The following is a 17,863-nucleotide window of genomic DNA, read 5'->3' on the forward strand; positions in this document are numbered from 1 at the left end:
GACGGCAGTGATTTGGGATGTTTTACGGTGACGGCAGTGATTTGGGATGTTTTACGGTGACGGCAGTGATTTGGGGTGTTTCACGGTGGCGGCAGTGATTTGGGATGTTTCACGGTGGCGGCAGTGATTTGGGATGTTTCACGGTGACGGCAGTGATTTAGGATGTTTCACGGTGGCGGCAGTGATTTGGGATGTTTTACGGTGACGGCAGTGATTTGGGATGTTTCATGGTGACGGCAGTGATTTAGGATGTTTCACGGTGGCGGCAGTGATTTGGGATGTTTTATGGCGGCGGCAGTGATTTGGGATGTTTTATGGCGGCGGCAGTGATTTGGGATGTTTTATGGCGGCGGCAGTGATTTGGGATTTTTCACGGTGGCGGCAGTGATTTGGGATGTTTCACGGTGACGGCAGTGATTTGGGGTGTTTCACGGTGACGGCAGTGATTTGGGATGTTTCACGGTGACGGCAGTGATTTGGGATGTTTCACGGTGACGGCAGTGATTTGGGCTGTTTCACAGCGGCGGCAGTGATTTGGGATGTTTTACGGTGACGGCAGTGATTTGGGCTGTTTTACGGTGACGGCAGTGATTTGGGGTGTTTTACGGTGACGGCAGTGATTTGGGTTGTTTTACGGTGACGGCAGTGATTTGGGATGTTTTACGGTGGCGGCAGTGATTTGGGATGTTTCACGGTGGCGGCAGTGATTTGGGATGTTTCACGGTGGCGGCAGTGATTTGGGATGTTTTACGGTGACGGCAGTGATTTGGGATGTTTCACGGTGGCGGCAGTGATTTGGGATGTTTCACGGTGGCGGCGGTGATTTGGGATGTTTTACGGTGACGGCAGTGATCTGGGCTGTTTTGCGGTTACTGCGAGGTGCTGCGGTGATTTGGGATGTTTTACGGTGACGGCTGTGATCTGGGCTGTTTTGCGGTTACTGGAAGGTGCTGCGGTGATTTGGGATGTTTTACGGTGACGGCTGTGATCTGGGCTGTTTTGCGGTTACTGGGAGGTGCTGGCGGTGATTTGGGCAGTTTTACTGGGAGGAGACGGCAGAGGGAATTTGCCTAGGTTACGGTGACTGGCAGGTCGGGAGGTGGCTGGTTGGTGGCGGTGCCAAGCTCACACTCCCATTTTTCCTCCTCTTGCAGCTCCGCACGACCTACTTTCAAAGATGGCAGATCCTGGCGATTTGGATTTTGCGACTGGCCACTCCGGAGCTTCAACAACCTATCCCGTGCAATGCTCGGCTCTGCGCAAAAACGGCCATGTGGTTCTGAAAGGGCGTCCGTGCAAGATCGTGGACATGTCAACGTCTAAGACGGGCAAGCACGGCCATGCCAAGGTAAGGCTGTGCCAAGGTAAGGCTGGGGAAGTAAAGCCATGGCTGCCATTTCTCCAACCTGCCCGTTGTCTGCTGGTCTCCCACATCGAACCACAGCTCAATCTTCAACTCTCAGCAAGTCCTGTAAACCCACAAATCCACCTCCTCCTCCCTCCCAAATCTCTCCATGTTATCACCCACTCTCTCTCCCTGTTACTTCCAACACCCCACCCGGGGATCGCTGCTCATTCTGTCCCGTCGCTGGCGTCTCCGAATATAATCACAGATCATAGAATCTACAGTGCAGAAGGAGGCCCATCGAGCCCTTGGAAAGAGCACCCCGCTTAACCCCACACTTCCAAACTATTTCAGTAACTCTACCTAATCTTTTTGGACACTAAGGGGCTGGTTTAGCACACTGGGCTAAATAGCTGGCTTTTAAGGCAGGCCAGCAGCACGGTTCAATTCCCGTACCCGCCTCCCCGAACAGGCGCCGGGATGTGGCGACTAGGGGCTTTTCACAGTAACTTCATTTGAAGCCTACTTGTGACAATAAGCGATATTCATTCATTTTTTCATTTCATTTAGCATTACCAAATCTCCTAACCTGCACACCTTTGGACTGTGGGACCCACACAGACACGGAGAGAACGTGCAGACTCCGCACAGACGGTGACCCGAGCTGGGAATCGAACCTGGGACCCTGGAGCTCTGAAGCAACTGTGCCAACCACTGTTCTACCGTGCTGACCCATAATCGCACCCTCATTGATGACCATGGCTTCAGCGGACTGGGGTGTCCGCTCTTGAATTTCCCTCTCTCCCTGTCCATGTCTCTGAATCCCCTTTCTCTCCCTCGCCCCCACCTTGGTGCATCTTCCTGTTCCCCAGCCCACACTGCGACCATTAAAACGTGCCATCGAACAAGCTTTGGCATCTCCCGTTTCACCCTACCACGCCTCATTCTGATGCTGCGACAGGAGCTGACAAACCGTGTTGTGTTGGGGGGGGGAGGCGGCGGTAGTGATTTGAATGGATGGGATTTATCCTAGGATTCTTTGGGAAGTTAGGGAGGAGATTGCTGAGCCTTTGGCTTTGATCTTTGTCATCATTGTCTACAGGAATAGTGCCAGAAGACTGGAGGATAGCAAATGTTGTCCCCTTGTTCAAGAAGGGGAGTAGAGACAACCCCGGTAACTATAGACCAGTGAGCCTTACTTTGTTTGCACTGGGTGCTGAATTTGGTGCATTTGAGTGCTATAGTGAGAGTTTGGTGACTGAGGGAATATAAGGCTTCATTTTTATCTAAAGTCTAGTCTTTTATTTAGTTAATTAACTTAAAAGTTGCTGTTTGGTTTAGAAGAAGGTGAATTTTCAATCAGCTTTAAACAAAGGATCTACTTGTAGGTACTTGCAGCTGGTGCTTGCTAATTAGTTAATTGGATTAGGTCAGTTTTCAGAGGCTAGATTCACAGTATAAAAGTGACCCCCTGACAGTGCAGACTTTGATTTCACTGAGTGCTGAATTTGGTGCATTTGAGTGCGATAGTGAGAGTTTGGTGACTGAGGGAGTTAGGTGAGGAGGGAGTAAGGTGCTCCTTTCATTTTGTTTCCTACATTTCCGCAAAGAGTGCAAAGAGAGCCAGGAGTTTACAGAGAGTGCAGCTGACTGGGAGCAGAGTCGGAGGGCGGAGATCCAGTTGGTCCACAGGGCAGCTATATTCTGTCAGGTAAGAGGGGATGGAGGCTAGGCCAGTTGCATGCTCCTCCTGTAGGGTGTGGGTGGTGAGGGATACCAGCGGTGTCCCCGCTGACTATACCTGCGGGAAGTGCACCCAACTCAAGCTTCTCAAAGACCGTGTTAGGGAACTGGAGCTGAAGCTGGATGAACTTCGGATCATCCGGGAGGCAGAGGGGGTGATTGAGAAGAGTTACAGGGAGGTAACCACACCCAAGGTACAGGACAAGAATAGCTGGGTTACAGTCAGGGGGAAAAAAAACAAACAGGCAGACAGTGCAGGGATCCCTCGTGGCCGTTCCCCTTCAAAACAAGTATACTGTTTTGGATGCTGTTGAGGGGAGTGACCTACTGGGGGAAGGCCCTAGCGGCCAGGTCTCTGGCATTGAGTCTGGCTCTGAGGCTCAGAAGGGAAGGGGGGAGAATAGAAAAGCAATAGTTGTAAGAGATTCAATGGTTAAGGGAATAGATAGGAGATTCTGTGGTCGCGAGCGAGACTCCCGGAAGGTATGTTGCCTCCCGGGTGACAGGGCCAGGGATGTCTCGGATCGTGTCTTCAGGATCCTTAAGAGGGAGGGGGAGCAGCCAGAAGTCGTGGTGCACATTGGTACCAACGACAGAGGGAGGAAAAGGGGTGTGGAGGTAATAAACTAGTTTAGAGAGTTAGGCTGGAAGTTAAAAGCCAGGACAGACAGAGTTGTCATCTCCGGTTTGTTGCCGGTGCCACGTGATAGCGAGGCTAGGAATAGGGAGAGAGTGCAGTTGAACACGTGGCTGCAGGAATGGTGTAGGAGGGAGGGCTTCAGGTATTTAGATAATTGGAGCGCATTCTGGGGAAGGTGGGACCTGTACAAGCAGGACGGGTTGCATCTGAACCAGAGGGGCACCAATATCCTGGGAGGGAGGTTTTCTAGTACTCTTCGGGAGGGTTTAAACTAATTTGGCAGGGGAATGGGAACCGGATTTGTAGTCCAGCAACTAAGGTAGCCGATGTTCAGGACGCCAAAGCGTGTAATGAGGCAGTGGGGAAGGGAACACTGACAAAGGAGAGTACTTGCAGGCACGGAGATGGGTTGAAGTGTGTATACTTCAACGCAAGAGGCATCAGGAATAAGGTGGGGGAACTTAAGGCATGGATCGGTACTTGGGACTACGATGTGGTGGCCATCACGGAAACTTGGATAGAAGAGGGGCAGAAATGGTTGTTGGAGGTCCCTGGTTATAGATGTTTCAATAAGATTAGGGAGGGTGGTAAAAGAGGTGGGGGGGTGGCATTATTAATTAGAGATAGTATAACAGCTGCAGAAAGGCAGTTCGAGGAGTATCACCCTATTGAGGTAGTATGGGTTGAAGTCAGAAATAGGAAAGGAGCAGTCACCTTGTTAGGAGTTTTCTATAGGCCCCCCAATAGTAGCAGAGATGTGGAAGAACAGATTTTGGAAAGGTGCAGAAGTCATAGGGTAGTAGTCATGGATGACTTTAACTTTCCAAACATTGAGTGGAAACTCTTTAGATCAAATAGTTTGGATGGGGTGGTGTTTGTGCAGTGTGTCCAGGAAGCTTTTCTAACACAGTATGTAGATTGTCCGACCAGTGGAGGGGCAATATTGGATTTAGTACTTGGTAATGAACCAGGGCAAGTGATAGATTTGTTAGTGGCGGAGCATTTTGGAGATAGTGACCACAATTCTGTGACTTTCACTTTAGTAACGGAGAGGGATAGGTACGTGCAACAGGGCAAGGTTTACAATTGGGGAAGTGTAAATACGATGTTGCCAGACAAGAATTGAAGTGCAGAAGGTGGGAACATAGGCTGGCAGGGAAGGACACAAGTGAAATGTGGACCTTGTTCAAGGAACAGGTACTACGTGTCCTTGATATGTATGTCCCTGTCAGGCAGGGAAGAGATCGTCGAGTGAGGGAACCATGGTTGACAAGAGAGGTTGAATGTCTTGTTAAGAGGAAAAAGGAGACTTGTGCAAGGCTGAGGAAACAAGGTTCAGACAGGGTGTTGGAGGTATACAAGATAGACAGGAGGGAACTGAAGAAAGGGATTAGGAGAGCTAAGAGAGGGCATGAACAATCTTTGGCGGGTAGGATCAAGGAAAACCCCAAGGCCTTTTACACATATGTGAGAAATATGAGAATGACTAGAGCGAGGGTAGGTCCGATCAAGGACAGTCGCGGGAGATTGTGTATTGAGTCTGAAGAGATAGGAGAGGTCTTGAACGAGTACTTTTCTTCTGTATTTACAAATGAGAGGGGCCATATTGTTGGAGAGGACAGTGTGAAACAGACTGGTAAGCTCGAGGAAATACTTGTTTGGAAGGAAGATGTGTTGGGCATTTTGAAAAACTTGAGGATAGACAAGACCCCCGGGCCTGACGGGATATATCCAAGGATTCTATGGGACGCAAGAGATGAAATTGCAGAGCCGTTGGCAATGATCTTTTCATCCTCACTGTCAACAGGGGTGGTACCAGGGGATTGGAGAGTGGCGAATGTCGTGCCCCTGTTCAAAAAAGGGACGAGGGATAACCCTGGGAGTTACTGGCCAGTTAGTCTTACTTTGGTGGTAGGCAAAATCATGGAAAGGGTACTGAAGGATAGGAGCATCTGGAAAGACACTGCTTGATTTGGGATAGTCAACACGGATTTGTGAGGGGTAGGTCTTGCCTTACAAGTCTTATTGAATTCTTTGAGGAGGTGACCAAGCATGTGGATGAAGGTAAAGCAGTGGATGTAGTGTACATGGATTTTAGTAAGGCATTTGATAAGATTCCCCATGGTAGGCTTCTGCAGAAAGTAAGGAGGCATGGGATAGTGGGAAATTTGGCCAGTTGGATAACGAACTGGCTAACCGATAGAAGTCAGAGAGTGGTGGTGGATGGCAAATATTCAGCCTGGATCCCAGTTACTAGTGGCGTACCGCAGGGATCAGTTCTGGGTCCTCTGCTGTTTGTGATTTTCATTAATGACTTGGATGAGGGAGTTGAAGGGTGGGTCAGTAAATTTGCAGACGATACGAAGATTGGTGGAGTTGTGGATAGTAAGGAGGGCTGTTGTCGGCTGCAAAGAGACATAGATAGGATGCAGAGCTGGGCTGAGAAGTGGCAGATGGAGTTTAACCCTGAAAAGTGTGAGGTTGTCCATTTTGGAAGGACTAATATGAATGTGGAATACAGGGTTAACGGTAGAGTTCTTGGCAATGTGGAGGAGCAGAGAGATCTTGGGGTCTATGTTCATACATCTTTGAAAGTTGCCACTCAAGTGGATAGAGCTGTGAAGAAGGCCTATGGTGTGCTAGCGTTCATTAACAGAGGGATTGAATTTAAGAGCCGTGAGGTGATGATGCAGCTGCAAAACTTTGGTAAGGCCACATTTGGAGTACTGTGTACAGTTCTGGTTGCCGCATTTTAGGAAGGATGTGGAAGCTTTGGAAAAGGTGCAAAGGAGATTTACCAGGATTTTGCCTGGAATGGAGAGTAGGTCTTACGAGGAAAGGTTGAGGGTGCTAGGCCTTTTCTCATTAGAACGGAGAAGGATGAGGGGCGACTTGATAGAGGTTTATAAGATGATCAGGGGAATAGATAGAGTAGACAGTCAGAGGCTTTTTCCCCTTTGAACAAACCATTACAAGGGGACATAAATTTAAGGTGAAAGGTGGAAGATATCGGAGGGATATCAGAGGTAGGTTCTTTACCCAGAGAGTTGTGGGGGCATGGAATGCACTGCCTGTGGAAGGAGTTGAGTCGGAAACATTAGGGACCTTCAAGCAGCTATTGGATAGGTACATGGATTACGGTAAAATGATATAGTGTAGATTTATTTGTTCTTCAGGGCAGCACGGTAGCATTGTGGATAGCACAATTGCTTCACAGCTCCAGGGTCCCAGGTTCGATTCCAGCTTGGGTCACTGTCTGTGTGGAGTCTGCACATCCTCCCCGTGTCTGCATGGGTTTCCTCTGGGTGCTCCGGTTTCCTCCCACAGTCTAAAGATGTGCAGGTTAGGTGGATTGGCCATGATAAATTGCCCTTAGTGTTGGGTGGAGGTGTTGACTTTGGGTAGGGTGCTCTTTCCAAGAGCCGGTGCAGACTCAATGGGCTGAATGGCCTCCTTCTGCACTGTAAATTCAATGATTAATCTAGGACAAAGGTTTGGCACAACATCGTGGACCGAAGGGCCTGTTCTGTGCTGTATTTTTCCATGTTCTATGTTGTGGGCAAAGTCTTGGAAAGGTTTATAAGAGATAGGATGTATAATCATCTGGAAAGGAATAATTTGATTAGAGATAGTCAGCACGGTTTTGCGAAGGGTAGGTCGTGCCTCACAAACCTTATTGAGTTCTTTGAGAAGGTGACCAAACAGGTGGACGAGGGTAAAGCAGTTGATGTGGTGTATATGGATTTCAGTAAAGTGTTTGATGAGGTTCCCCACGGGAGGCTACTGCAGAAAATATAGAGGCATGGGATTCAGGGAGATTTAGCAGTTTGGATCAGAAATTGGCTAGCTGGAAGAAGACATTGGGTGGTGGCTGATGGGAAATGTTCAGCCTGGAGTCCAGTTACGAGTGGTGTACCACAAGGATCTGTTTTGGGGCCACTGCTGTTTGTCATTTTTATAAATGACCTGGAGGAAGGCGTAGAAGGATGGGTGAGTAAATTTGCAGATGACACTAAAGTCGGTGGAGTTGTGGACAGTGCGGAAGGATGTTACAAGTTACAGAGGGACATAGATAAGCTGCAACGCTGGGCTGAGAGGTGGCAAATGGAGTTTAATGCAGAAAAGTGAGGTGATTTATTTTGGAAGGAATAACAGGAAGACAGAGTACTGGGCTGATGGTAAGATTCTTGGTAGTGTGGATGAGCAGACGGTGTCCATGTACATAGATCCCTGAAAGTTGCCACCCAGGTTGAGAGGGTTGTTAAGAAGCCGTACAGTGTGTTAGCTTTTATTGGTCGAGGGATTGGGTTTTGGAGCCATGAGGTCATGTTGCAGCTGTACAAAACTCTGGTGCGGCCGCATTTGGAGCATTGCATGCAATTCTGGTCGCCGCATTATAGGAAGGATGTGGAAGCATTGGAAAGGGTGCAGAGGAGATTTACCAGGATATTGCCTGGTATGGAGGGAAGATCTTATGAGGGAAGGCTGAGGGACGTGAGGCTGTTCAAGGGTCTAAAGTTCTGTTCATTTTTCACAAACACATTTATTTCCTTCCAACAGCCTTTGCACAAAACTCTAACTATACATCACCTGACAGAGGCCACCTGAAGCCCCTTTACATATCAGTGTCAATTAATGGATACTTAACATAAATGAGACAACTAATTGCAATGTCTCTTAACCCATTACTTAACAGTCTCCCCTTCCTTGGAGAAAAAAATAATTCGATGAAAACAAAATTTCAAGAAATTCAAAAACACACGATTTCCCCCACTTTTTTTTTTGTTTGGACGAGAAAGAAAAAAAACAGTCACAGAAACAAGCGCCCTTCATTAACAATATCCAAAAGTTTCTGTGAACCCACCCCTCTTTTCGTAAAACAGTGACAGTTGATAGCTCCTGTTGACCAATTTAATTTTTGCTATTTCTCCTCTGTCCAACATCTGCTTCAAACTTGCGATGTTTATCCGTAACCGCTTTTCATTGACACTTTTTGTAGAGTGCACATTTTCCCACCAGGAGCCTCAAAACACACTCCTTTTTTAGTTTGACCAACGCTTTATTTGCTCTTATTATGTCTTCCACTTTGGGATCATTCATTTTTGTACTCCACTCTAAGACATCAAAACTCACATCCGGTCTAGTCTGTCTACCTAACCAGTTCAGTTGCCCAATTAAACTTCGCAGTTGCTCTTTTTCTATCTTTGAAACCATTGCGTCTTTTTGTGAAACTCGGCCACGACTAATTGCTATTGGGCTGATGCTTTCCAAATAAGATTGCTGACGTAAAGTTGCCCCTAACTTAGTCTGTCCAATTTCCAGTCCAATATATTTAAATGCACCGGAAGCCTGACTTCCAACCCTGAATTCTTTCCTCAAACCAGATATTACAATAGCTTCAAAATCACTAGTCCCACCCCACAGAAAATCATCGACATGCATCATAAAGATGCCAGAAAGATTTCCTTCATAGTGCCAGTAAAACATTGCAGGATCTGCTTTCAACTGGCAACAGCGTAACTTTAACAAAACTGACCTTACCGAAAAATACCAGACTCTAGATGCATCATTTAATCCATATACACATTTGTTCAACTTCCAGAGTACCCCTTCTGTGTCAGCTGCTTCTTTAGGAGGACGGAGAAATATGTCTCTCTGGAGCTGATGCCCCTGCAAAAAGGCCGCTTTTATATCTATAGATTTGCATTCCCATGCCTTTGTGGCTAATAGAGCCAAGAAGATCTTTAAAATAACCTTTCCTGCTGTAGGTAAATCTACCCTTAAATCCTGATCTATTACGTTTTCTTCAAATCCCCTTGCCACAAGCCTGGCCTTTGCCTTATAAGTTCCATCCGGAAGAACCTTTTCCGTGCAAATCCATCTGTGGGATAGAGCTCTTTGTCCCCTATCCGGTACTTCCGTGTATACCCAAAATTCACTCCAACTATGCAATTCTTGCTGTTTAGCTTCTTTGATAACTTTTTCATCTAATTTATTTGAAGCCACCAAAATCTCACGTGCATGTGGGCTTCTACTCCAATTAGTATTCGTAGTCTTACTCGTTCCGAGATCTTGATAAGCTACGTCCCGTCTCCCGCCTGGTATCTCGTTCTGTACTGCTACTGCTTGATCTTTCCCTTCTGCTGTGGGATGTCCTTTCAATAGTTCTCGACCTTTTCCTGCGGACCTGTTCACTATCCGATGTACTATCTGAACTGGCACTGCGTTTCTGTGCCCTCCATTTTTGAACTTCGTTTTCCCAATCCATTGTCTTGACTCCTTCCCCTGAATGCTGTACATTCAACCAATGTTTATACTTTCCAGTGGCCTTCCCTGCTCTACTAACAACAGCTGCATTCTTCCATTGACTAGACCCTTCAGGCAAATATGTCACTTTTGTACCAACTTTTGGCAGTTGCCCTTTCGGAAAAATGGCCTGTTCTAATTCATCAGAAGTGTTGTGTTCCTCCATAGAAACCCTGTCTATATCAGTTAATTGGTCCTCGTATTTCTGTAACACATGCGTACCAGATGACTCTGGTTCCTCGTCATGTCTGTCTGCTCTATCTAAATTTGAAAATTTGTAATCTGTACCCATTATCCTTGATGAATGGACCCTAACAGTTTGATTACCATGTTGCAAAATAATTGTTTCGCCATCTATGCCTATGATCTTCCCTGAGCCTTTCCATTCATGAGAATTGTCTCTCTTATAGTATACCATGTCTCCTTGCTGAAAAACGGCATCTGATGGCCGTACGTTATGTCTTAAAGCTCTGAGAATTCTTTCAGAGACTTCTGCTTCCAAAAAAGCTTTTCTACTGCGATGTAATGCATTTAAATGTTCAGCAAAACCAGAGCTAATTGTAGTCCCTTCCCAAGCTGGAGGCTGGTCATCTAAGATGGATGGAATTTTAGGATTTCTACCAAACACTAATTGATAAGGACTTTAGCCCCCAACCATCTGCAATTAATTCTTTGCATGTACAGCCCATGCTAAAGCTGAATTTAGCCTGCAATTTGGTCGATCAGCCAAAATTTTCCAAAGCATGTCATCGATGACAGCATGATATCTTTCACAGACACCATTACTAATTGGGCTTTCTGCAGCCGTATTCATAACTCTGATATTCATGTTTTCACACATATCCCTAAACTCATCATTAGCAAATTCCCCTCCATTGTCCGTAAGGAATTTTGCCGGTAGGCCCATTCCTGTCCCTGTCCATTTTTCCACGATTTGATCCAGAATTATTCTCTTCTTTACATCGTACAATTGTTGATTGACTAAATCTGGTTGCTAAATCTACAAAATGCTAAATAAATATATTATTTGCTTTATCCCAGATCTTAAGGTCCATGGCCACAATGTCGTTAAAATCCCTGGCCAAAGGTAGGGTTACTATCGGTCGTGCTGGTGTCCTTCTGTACTTCCTACAAACTTCACAGCAGTCACTAACCTGTTCTATCAGTTTAGTATAGTCGTCATCCCTTACCCCTGCATCCTTTAATAAATTTTTCAGCCTCCGAGGAGACGGATGTGCAAATTGCCTATGCAGTTTTAATACCACAAGCTTTTTATCAGCTAAAGACCCATTTTCAACTGCCATTAACACATCCTTAACCACTCTACCTGAAATATTATTTTTCAGTAATGGAATACAATCGTGTCCCGACTGTGTAAATTGTAAATCCACCATCTTTCCAAAAACTGTTGCCTTATCCTGTTCCATATCCAGTTTCATGTGTGCTTTCTTCATCGATGGTCTGCTCAGAAGCAAAGGTATCTCACTTGAGACAACATCCGTGCTAATGAAATGATTCACTCCGGCAATATTGCAAGGGATCGCCACTCTTTTCAGCGACTTCAGAGTATCATCATCCCCAAACCTGAAACTTGTGGAACTTTCAAATTCCTTAACCTCGTTACAGTTTTCAGCATTCAAAGAGTCCAGATAACATTTTAACCAGTCAATTCCACACATAGTAGATGTGCAGCCACTGTCCAAAACAGCACAGTTGAAGGAGTCTGCAACCAACACCCTCATTACCGGCGTAAAACTGCTTGTCAATAGGACAATGCCTTCTTTCTGGTCACTATCTTTTTCCCCTTCTGACTCTTCCGTGTCATGTGTCGCTTCAAACACTATCATAACGAGTTGGACAGTTGAAAGCATAATGGTATTGAGAGTCACATCGAAAACATCGATTTATCATGCCCCGCGCATTTCTGGGGTTCATCTTCCTATTGTAGGTTCTAACTGGGTTTCTGTCTTCATAATTTCCTTGTCTCGGTCTCCTTCTATAGTCTTGAGCCCTGTTCGCAGCCATACGATTTCGCCATCCTGTTAGTAGTGTATCTTCCATATTCTGCCTTATTGCAGGCTGACCTATTTGGGCCATCAGAGCCATCGGAATCGAATGTTTCCCCAGAAACTTTTGTAAAGCTTTTGTCATCTGTTAGAATAAGGTATCCTTATCAGTACAAAGAACAAAGAAATGTACAGCACAGGAACAGGCCCTTCGGCCCTCCAAGCCCGTGCCGACCATACTGCCCGACTAAACTACAATCTTCTACACTTCCTGGGTCCGTATCCTTCTATTCCCATCCTATTCATATATTTGTCAAGATGCCCCTTAAATGTCCCTATCGTCCCTGCTTCCACTACCTCCTCCGGTAGTGAGTTCCAGGCACCCACTACCCTCTGCGTAAAAAACTTGCCTCGTACATCTACTCTAAACCTTGCCCCTCTCACCTTAAACCTATGCCCCCTAGTAATTGACCCCTCTACCCTGGGGAAAAGCCTCTGACTATCCACTCTGTCTATGCCCCTCATAATTTTGTATACCTCTATCAGGTCTCCCCTCAACCTCCTTCGTTCCAGTGAGAACAAACCGAGTTTATTCAACCGCTCCTCATAGCTAATGCCCTCCATACCAGGCAACATTCTGGTAAATCTCTTCTGCACCCTCTCTAAAGCCTCCACATCCTTCTGGTAGTGTGGCGACCAGAATTGAACACTATACTCCAAGTGTGGCCTAACTAAGGTTCTATACAGCTACAACATGACTTGCCAATTCTTATACTCAATGCCCCGGCCAATGAAGGCAAGCATGCCGTATGCCTTCTTGACTACCTTCTCCACCTGTGTTGCCCCTTTCAATGACCTGTGGACCTGTACTCCTAGATCTCTTTGACTTTCAATACTCTTGAGGGTTCTACCATTCACTGTATATTCCCTACCTGCATTAGCCCTTCCAAAATGCATTACCTCACATTTGTCCGGATTAAACTCCATCTGCCATCTCTCCGCCCAAGTCTCCAGACAATCTAAATCCTGCTGTATCCTCAGACAGTCCTCATCGCTATCCGCAATTCCACCAACCTTTGTGTCGTCTGCAAACTTACTAATCAGACCAGTTACATTTTCCTCCAAATCATTTATATATACTACAAAGAGCAAAGGTCCCAGCACTGATCCCTGTGGAACACCACTGGTCACAGCCCTCCAATTAGAAAAGCATCCCTCCATTGCTACCCTCTGCCTTCTATGGCCTAGCCAGTTCTGTATCCACCTTGCCAGTTCACCCCTGATCCCGTGTGACTTCACCTTTTGTACTAGTCTACCACGAGGGACCTTGTCAAAGGCCTTACTGAAGTCCATATAGACAACATCTACTGCCCTACCTGCATCAATCATCTTAGTGACCTCCTCGAAAAACTCTATCAAGTTAGTGAGACACGACCTCCCCTTCACAAACCGTGCTGCCTCTCACTAATACGTCCATTTGCTTCCAAATGGGAGTAGATCCTGTCTCGAAGAATTCTCTCCAGTAATTTCCCTACCACTGAAGTAAGGCTCACCGGCCCGTAGTTCCCGGGATTATCCTTGCTACCCTTCTTAAACAGAGGAACAACATTGGCTATTCTCCAGTCCTCCGGGACATCCCCTGAAGACAGCGAGGATCCAAAGATTTCTGTCAAGGCCTCAGCAATTTCCTCTCCAGCCTCCTTCAGTATTCTGGGGTAGATACCATCAGGCCCTGGGGACTTATCTACCTTAATATTTTTTAATACACCCAACACCTCGTCTTTTTGGATGACAATGTGACCCAGGCTATCTACACCCCCTTCTCCAGACTCAACATCTACCAATTCCTTCTCTTTGGTGAATACTGATGCAAAGTATTCATTTAGTACCTCGCCCATTTCCTCTGGCTCCACACATAGATTCCCTTGCCTATCCTTCAGTGGGCCAACCCTTTCCCTGGCTACCCTCTTGCTTTTTATGTACGTTTAAAAAGCCTTGGGATTTTCCTTAACCCTATTTGCCAATGACTTTTCATGACCCCTTCTAGCCCTCCTGACTCCTTGCTTAAGTTCCTTCCTACTTTCCTTATATGCCACACAGGCTTCGTCTGTTCCCAGCCTTTTAGCCCTGACAAATGCCTCCTTTTTCTTTTTGACGAGGCCTACAATATCACTCGTCATCCAAGGTTCCCGAAAATTGCCGTATTTATCTTTCTTCCTCACAGGAACATGCCTGTCCTGTATTCCTTTCAACTGACACTTGAAAGCCTCCCACATGTCAGATGTTGATTTGCCCTCAAACATCCGCCCCCAATCTATGTTCTTCAGTTCCCGCCTAATATTGTCATAATTAGCCTTCCCCCAATTTAGCACATTCATCCTCGGACCACTCTTATCCTTGTCCACCAGTACTTTAAAACTTACTGAATTGTGGTCACTGTTACCGAAATGCTCCCCTACTGAAACATCTACCACCTGGCCGGGCTCATTCCCCAATACCAGGTCCAGTACTGCCCCTTCCCTAGTTGGACTGTTTACATATTGTTTTAAGAAGCCCTCCTGGATGCTCCTTACAAACTCCGTCCCGTCTAAGCCCCTGGCACTAAGTGAGTCCCAGTCAATATTGGGGAAGTTGAAGTCTCCCATCACCACAACCCTGTTGGTTTTTACTCTTTTCCAAAATCTGTCTACCTATCTGCTCCTCTATCTCCCGCTGGCTGTTGGGAGGCCTGTAGTATACCCCCAACATTGTGACTGCACCCTTCTTATTCCTGATCTCTACTCATATAGCCTCACTGCCCTCTGAGGTGTCCTCTCGCAGTACAGCTGTGATATTCTCCCGAACCAGTAGAGCAATTCAGCCTCCCCTTTTCCATCCTCCTCTATCCCGCCTGAAACATCTAAACCCTGGAACGTTTAGCTACCAATCCTGCCCTTCCCTCAACCAGGTCTCTGTAATGGCAACAACATCATAGTTCCAAGTAGTAATCCAAGCTCTAAGTTCATCTGCCTTACCCGTAATGCTCCTTGCATTAAAACATATGCACTTCAGGCCACCAGACCCGCTGTGTTCAGCAACTTTTCCCCGTCTGCTCTGCCTCAGAGCCACACTGTCCCTATTCCCTAGTTCTCCCTCAATGCTCTCACCTTCTGACCTATTGCTCCTGTACCCACCCCCCTGCCATACTAGTTTAAACCCTCCCGTGTAAACTGAACTCCTATCAAAACCAGGAGCCTATCCATGTTGCTCACTCTCGCACAGTCACGTAATTTAAAGGCCAACACAGACTGTGGAAATTCCAGGTTGTGTTTCTGCAGCCTTTTATATAGTCTGCCAAATTCCACTATATAGTCTTCCATGGAGATATCCTCCATTTTCTGGAACCTATCAAAATCCGACCATGCTATATACGCACTTAACAAGGCATCTTTCTTATAAATCTTATCCATATAATGTAATAAAGTCTCCAGACCTTCTTCTGAGTCTAACTCTTCCAATTCCAGCTCAGAAAGCACTTTGTTTCGGATTTTACTGCCATATGGTAGAGAAAGAGCCAATGCCATGCCTTGTTTTCTCTTTCCCAAGGCTTATACCTTAGTCCACATAACTACTGCACTTCTCCATTGGTCGTACGATTCCATTTCAGAAAATAAGGGAGGATAGTCATATCCAGCCATCTTTACCCTGGGTTCAGCCATGTATCCCTTTTTCTTTTCTCACTCACTCCTTGGTTTGATCTGGAAAAGTTGATTCTTTCAACCCTTCACATTTACACAGCAACCATCCTCTGCTACCAATTGGTTAAACGTTTTAGTTGCTGTGATATGAAGAGTCTAAAGTTCTATTCCTTTTTCACAAACACCATTTATTTCCTTCCAACAGCCTTTGCACAAAACTCTCACTGTACATCACCTGACAGAGGCCACCTGAAGCCCCTTTACATATCAGTGTCAATTAATGGATACTTAACATAAATGAGACAACTAATTGCAATGTCTCTTAACCCATTACTTAACAGATTAGATAGGGTGGACAGTGAGAGCCTTTTTCCTCGGATGGTGATGTCTAGCACGAGAACATAGCTTTAAATTGAGGGGAGATAGATATAAGACAGATGTCAGAGGTAGGTTCTTTTCTCAGAGAGTAGTAAGGGCGTGGAATGCCGTGCCTGCAACAGTAGTGGACTCGCCAACACTAAGGGCATTCAAATGGTCATTGGATAGACATATGGACGATAAGGGAATAGTGTGGATGGGCTTTAGAGTGGTTTCACAGGTTGGCGCAACATTGAGGGCCGAAGGGCCTGTACTGCGCTGTAATGGTCTATGTTACAAACCTGAGCGTTTTCTCTCTCTAATCCAAAACTCCAGACTCTGTCCAGAATTTCTGCACTCTACTATGGGCCAGGGTTTAGAGAACCCCAAAGTGCATCATGGAGTTCACCTGACCCACAACTTTTAATAGATTGTGGTATGGGGAGCACACGGCCCACTCTACAGGTGTGATGCAACAGAGATCGAAAGTACTTTTAAAACAAAACAATGTTTATTCTATGAATCTAGTTAACATTTTATAAACACCGTAAACATCTTACCAACTACAAACATTGATACTTTCCCGAATACATTCTATAGGTAGCCCATAATAACTTCCCAAACAGCATCCGTAAGTTAAATCCTTTTTGAAATAAAGACAGCAGGCTTGAATGCTCCACAGAAACAGGTATTACTTTGAAATCATCAATGATCTGGAGACACTCCTTAGCTTGTAGAGACAGAGATCATTACACAGCTGCTTGCTTTGAATGCAACTCTCCACCTCTGAAAACCAAACCAAACACACTGCAACTGTCAGCTCAATTGCCCAGCTCCACCCACACCCTGACATCACTGCAGCCATTTGATAAACACCCCATTTCTTAAAGGTGCATCCACCTGGCAACTCTGATGGGAGAGAAATGAGGAAGCTCGGGAGGACTAAATCGCTCTTGTTCTCTTCCCCCCCCCCCCCCCCCCCCCCCCCCCAAGGCCGTGTGTCCCCTGAACAGAAATTGTTTGCTCTAGAATCCTACAGCAGAGAGCCCATCACATTTGCCCTAGTCAAAATCAGCCACCTAACTATTCTAATCCCATTATCCCAGCACTTGTCCCAGAGCCGTGTCTGCCCTGGGATCGCAAGCGCACATCTAAACCCTTCCCAAATGTTCTGAGGGTCTCTGCCTCCACCCCCCTTTCAGGCAGCGAGTTCCAGACTCTTTCCTCCCCCCCCCCCCCTTCTGGGGGAAAAGCTTTTTCCTCACATCCCCTCTAAACCTCCCGCCCCTCACCTTAAATCTGTGCCGGGAATCAAACACGGTTCCTGGGCGCCATGAGGCAGCAGTGCTAACCGTGCTGCCCCAGGGTGTCGTGTGTTTAACGGTACCTGCTTGACTTGCATTTCTTGCTGCGTTTCCACCAGGTTCACCTCGTGGGCATTGATCTATTCACTGGCAAAAAGTATGAGGACATCTGCCCTTCCACCCATAACATGGATGTCCCAAACATCAGAAGATCTGACTACCAGGTACGTGGCCTCGAAGCCCCAGGGTTGGGGGAGATCTGGGAGGCCTGTGGGTCTAGCGAGCTGATGCTAACTTGCTGTTGTCTCTGTCCTCTCCTTCCAGCTGATTGGCATTTTAGATGGCTACCTGTCCCTCCTGGGTGACAGCGGTGAGGTGCGCGATGACCTAAAGGTTCCAGATTCCGACCTGGGCAAAGACATTGAGCAGCGTTACAATGGCGGCGAGGAGACGGTGGTATGTATTCCTCGTCACTCTCCAGTCCC

At 46.4% G+C, this 17,863-nt stretch overlaps 1 protein-coding gene across 1 annotated transcript in view; it reads left to right on the top strand.

The window, feature by feature from the left end:
• Nucleotides 1-1,154: 1,154 nt before the first annotated feature.
• Nucleotides 1,155-17,863, top strand: part of LOC140404603 (eukaryotic translation initiation factor 5A-1-like) — a 42,320-nt gene continuing 25,611 nt past the window's right edge. The window contains exons 1-3 of the mRNA XM_072493204.1: nucleotides 1,155-1,348; nucleotides 17,498-17,602; nucleotides 17,703-17,834. Coding sequence (XP_072349305.1) covers nucleotides 1,178-1,348; nucleotides 17,498-17,602; nucleotides 17,703-17,834 — 408 coding nt within the window. The 5' untranslated portion in view covers nucleotides 1,155-1,177. The remainder of the gene's footprint in view (nucleotides 1,349-17,497; nucleotides 17,603-17,702; nucleotides 17,835-17,863) is intronic.

This window comes from Scyliorhinus torazame, chromosome 31, assembly GCF_047496885.1.
Source record: "Scyliorhinus torazame isolate Kashiwa2021f chromosome 31, sScyTor2.1, whole genome shotgun sequence".
NCBI lineage: Eukaryota > Metazoa > Chordata > Chondrichthyes > Carcharhiniformes > Scyliorhinidae > Scyliorhinus > Scyliorhinus torazame.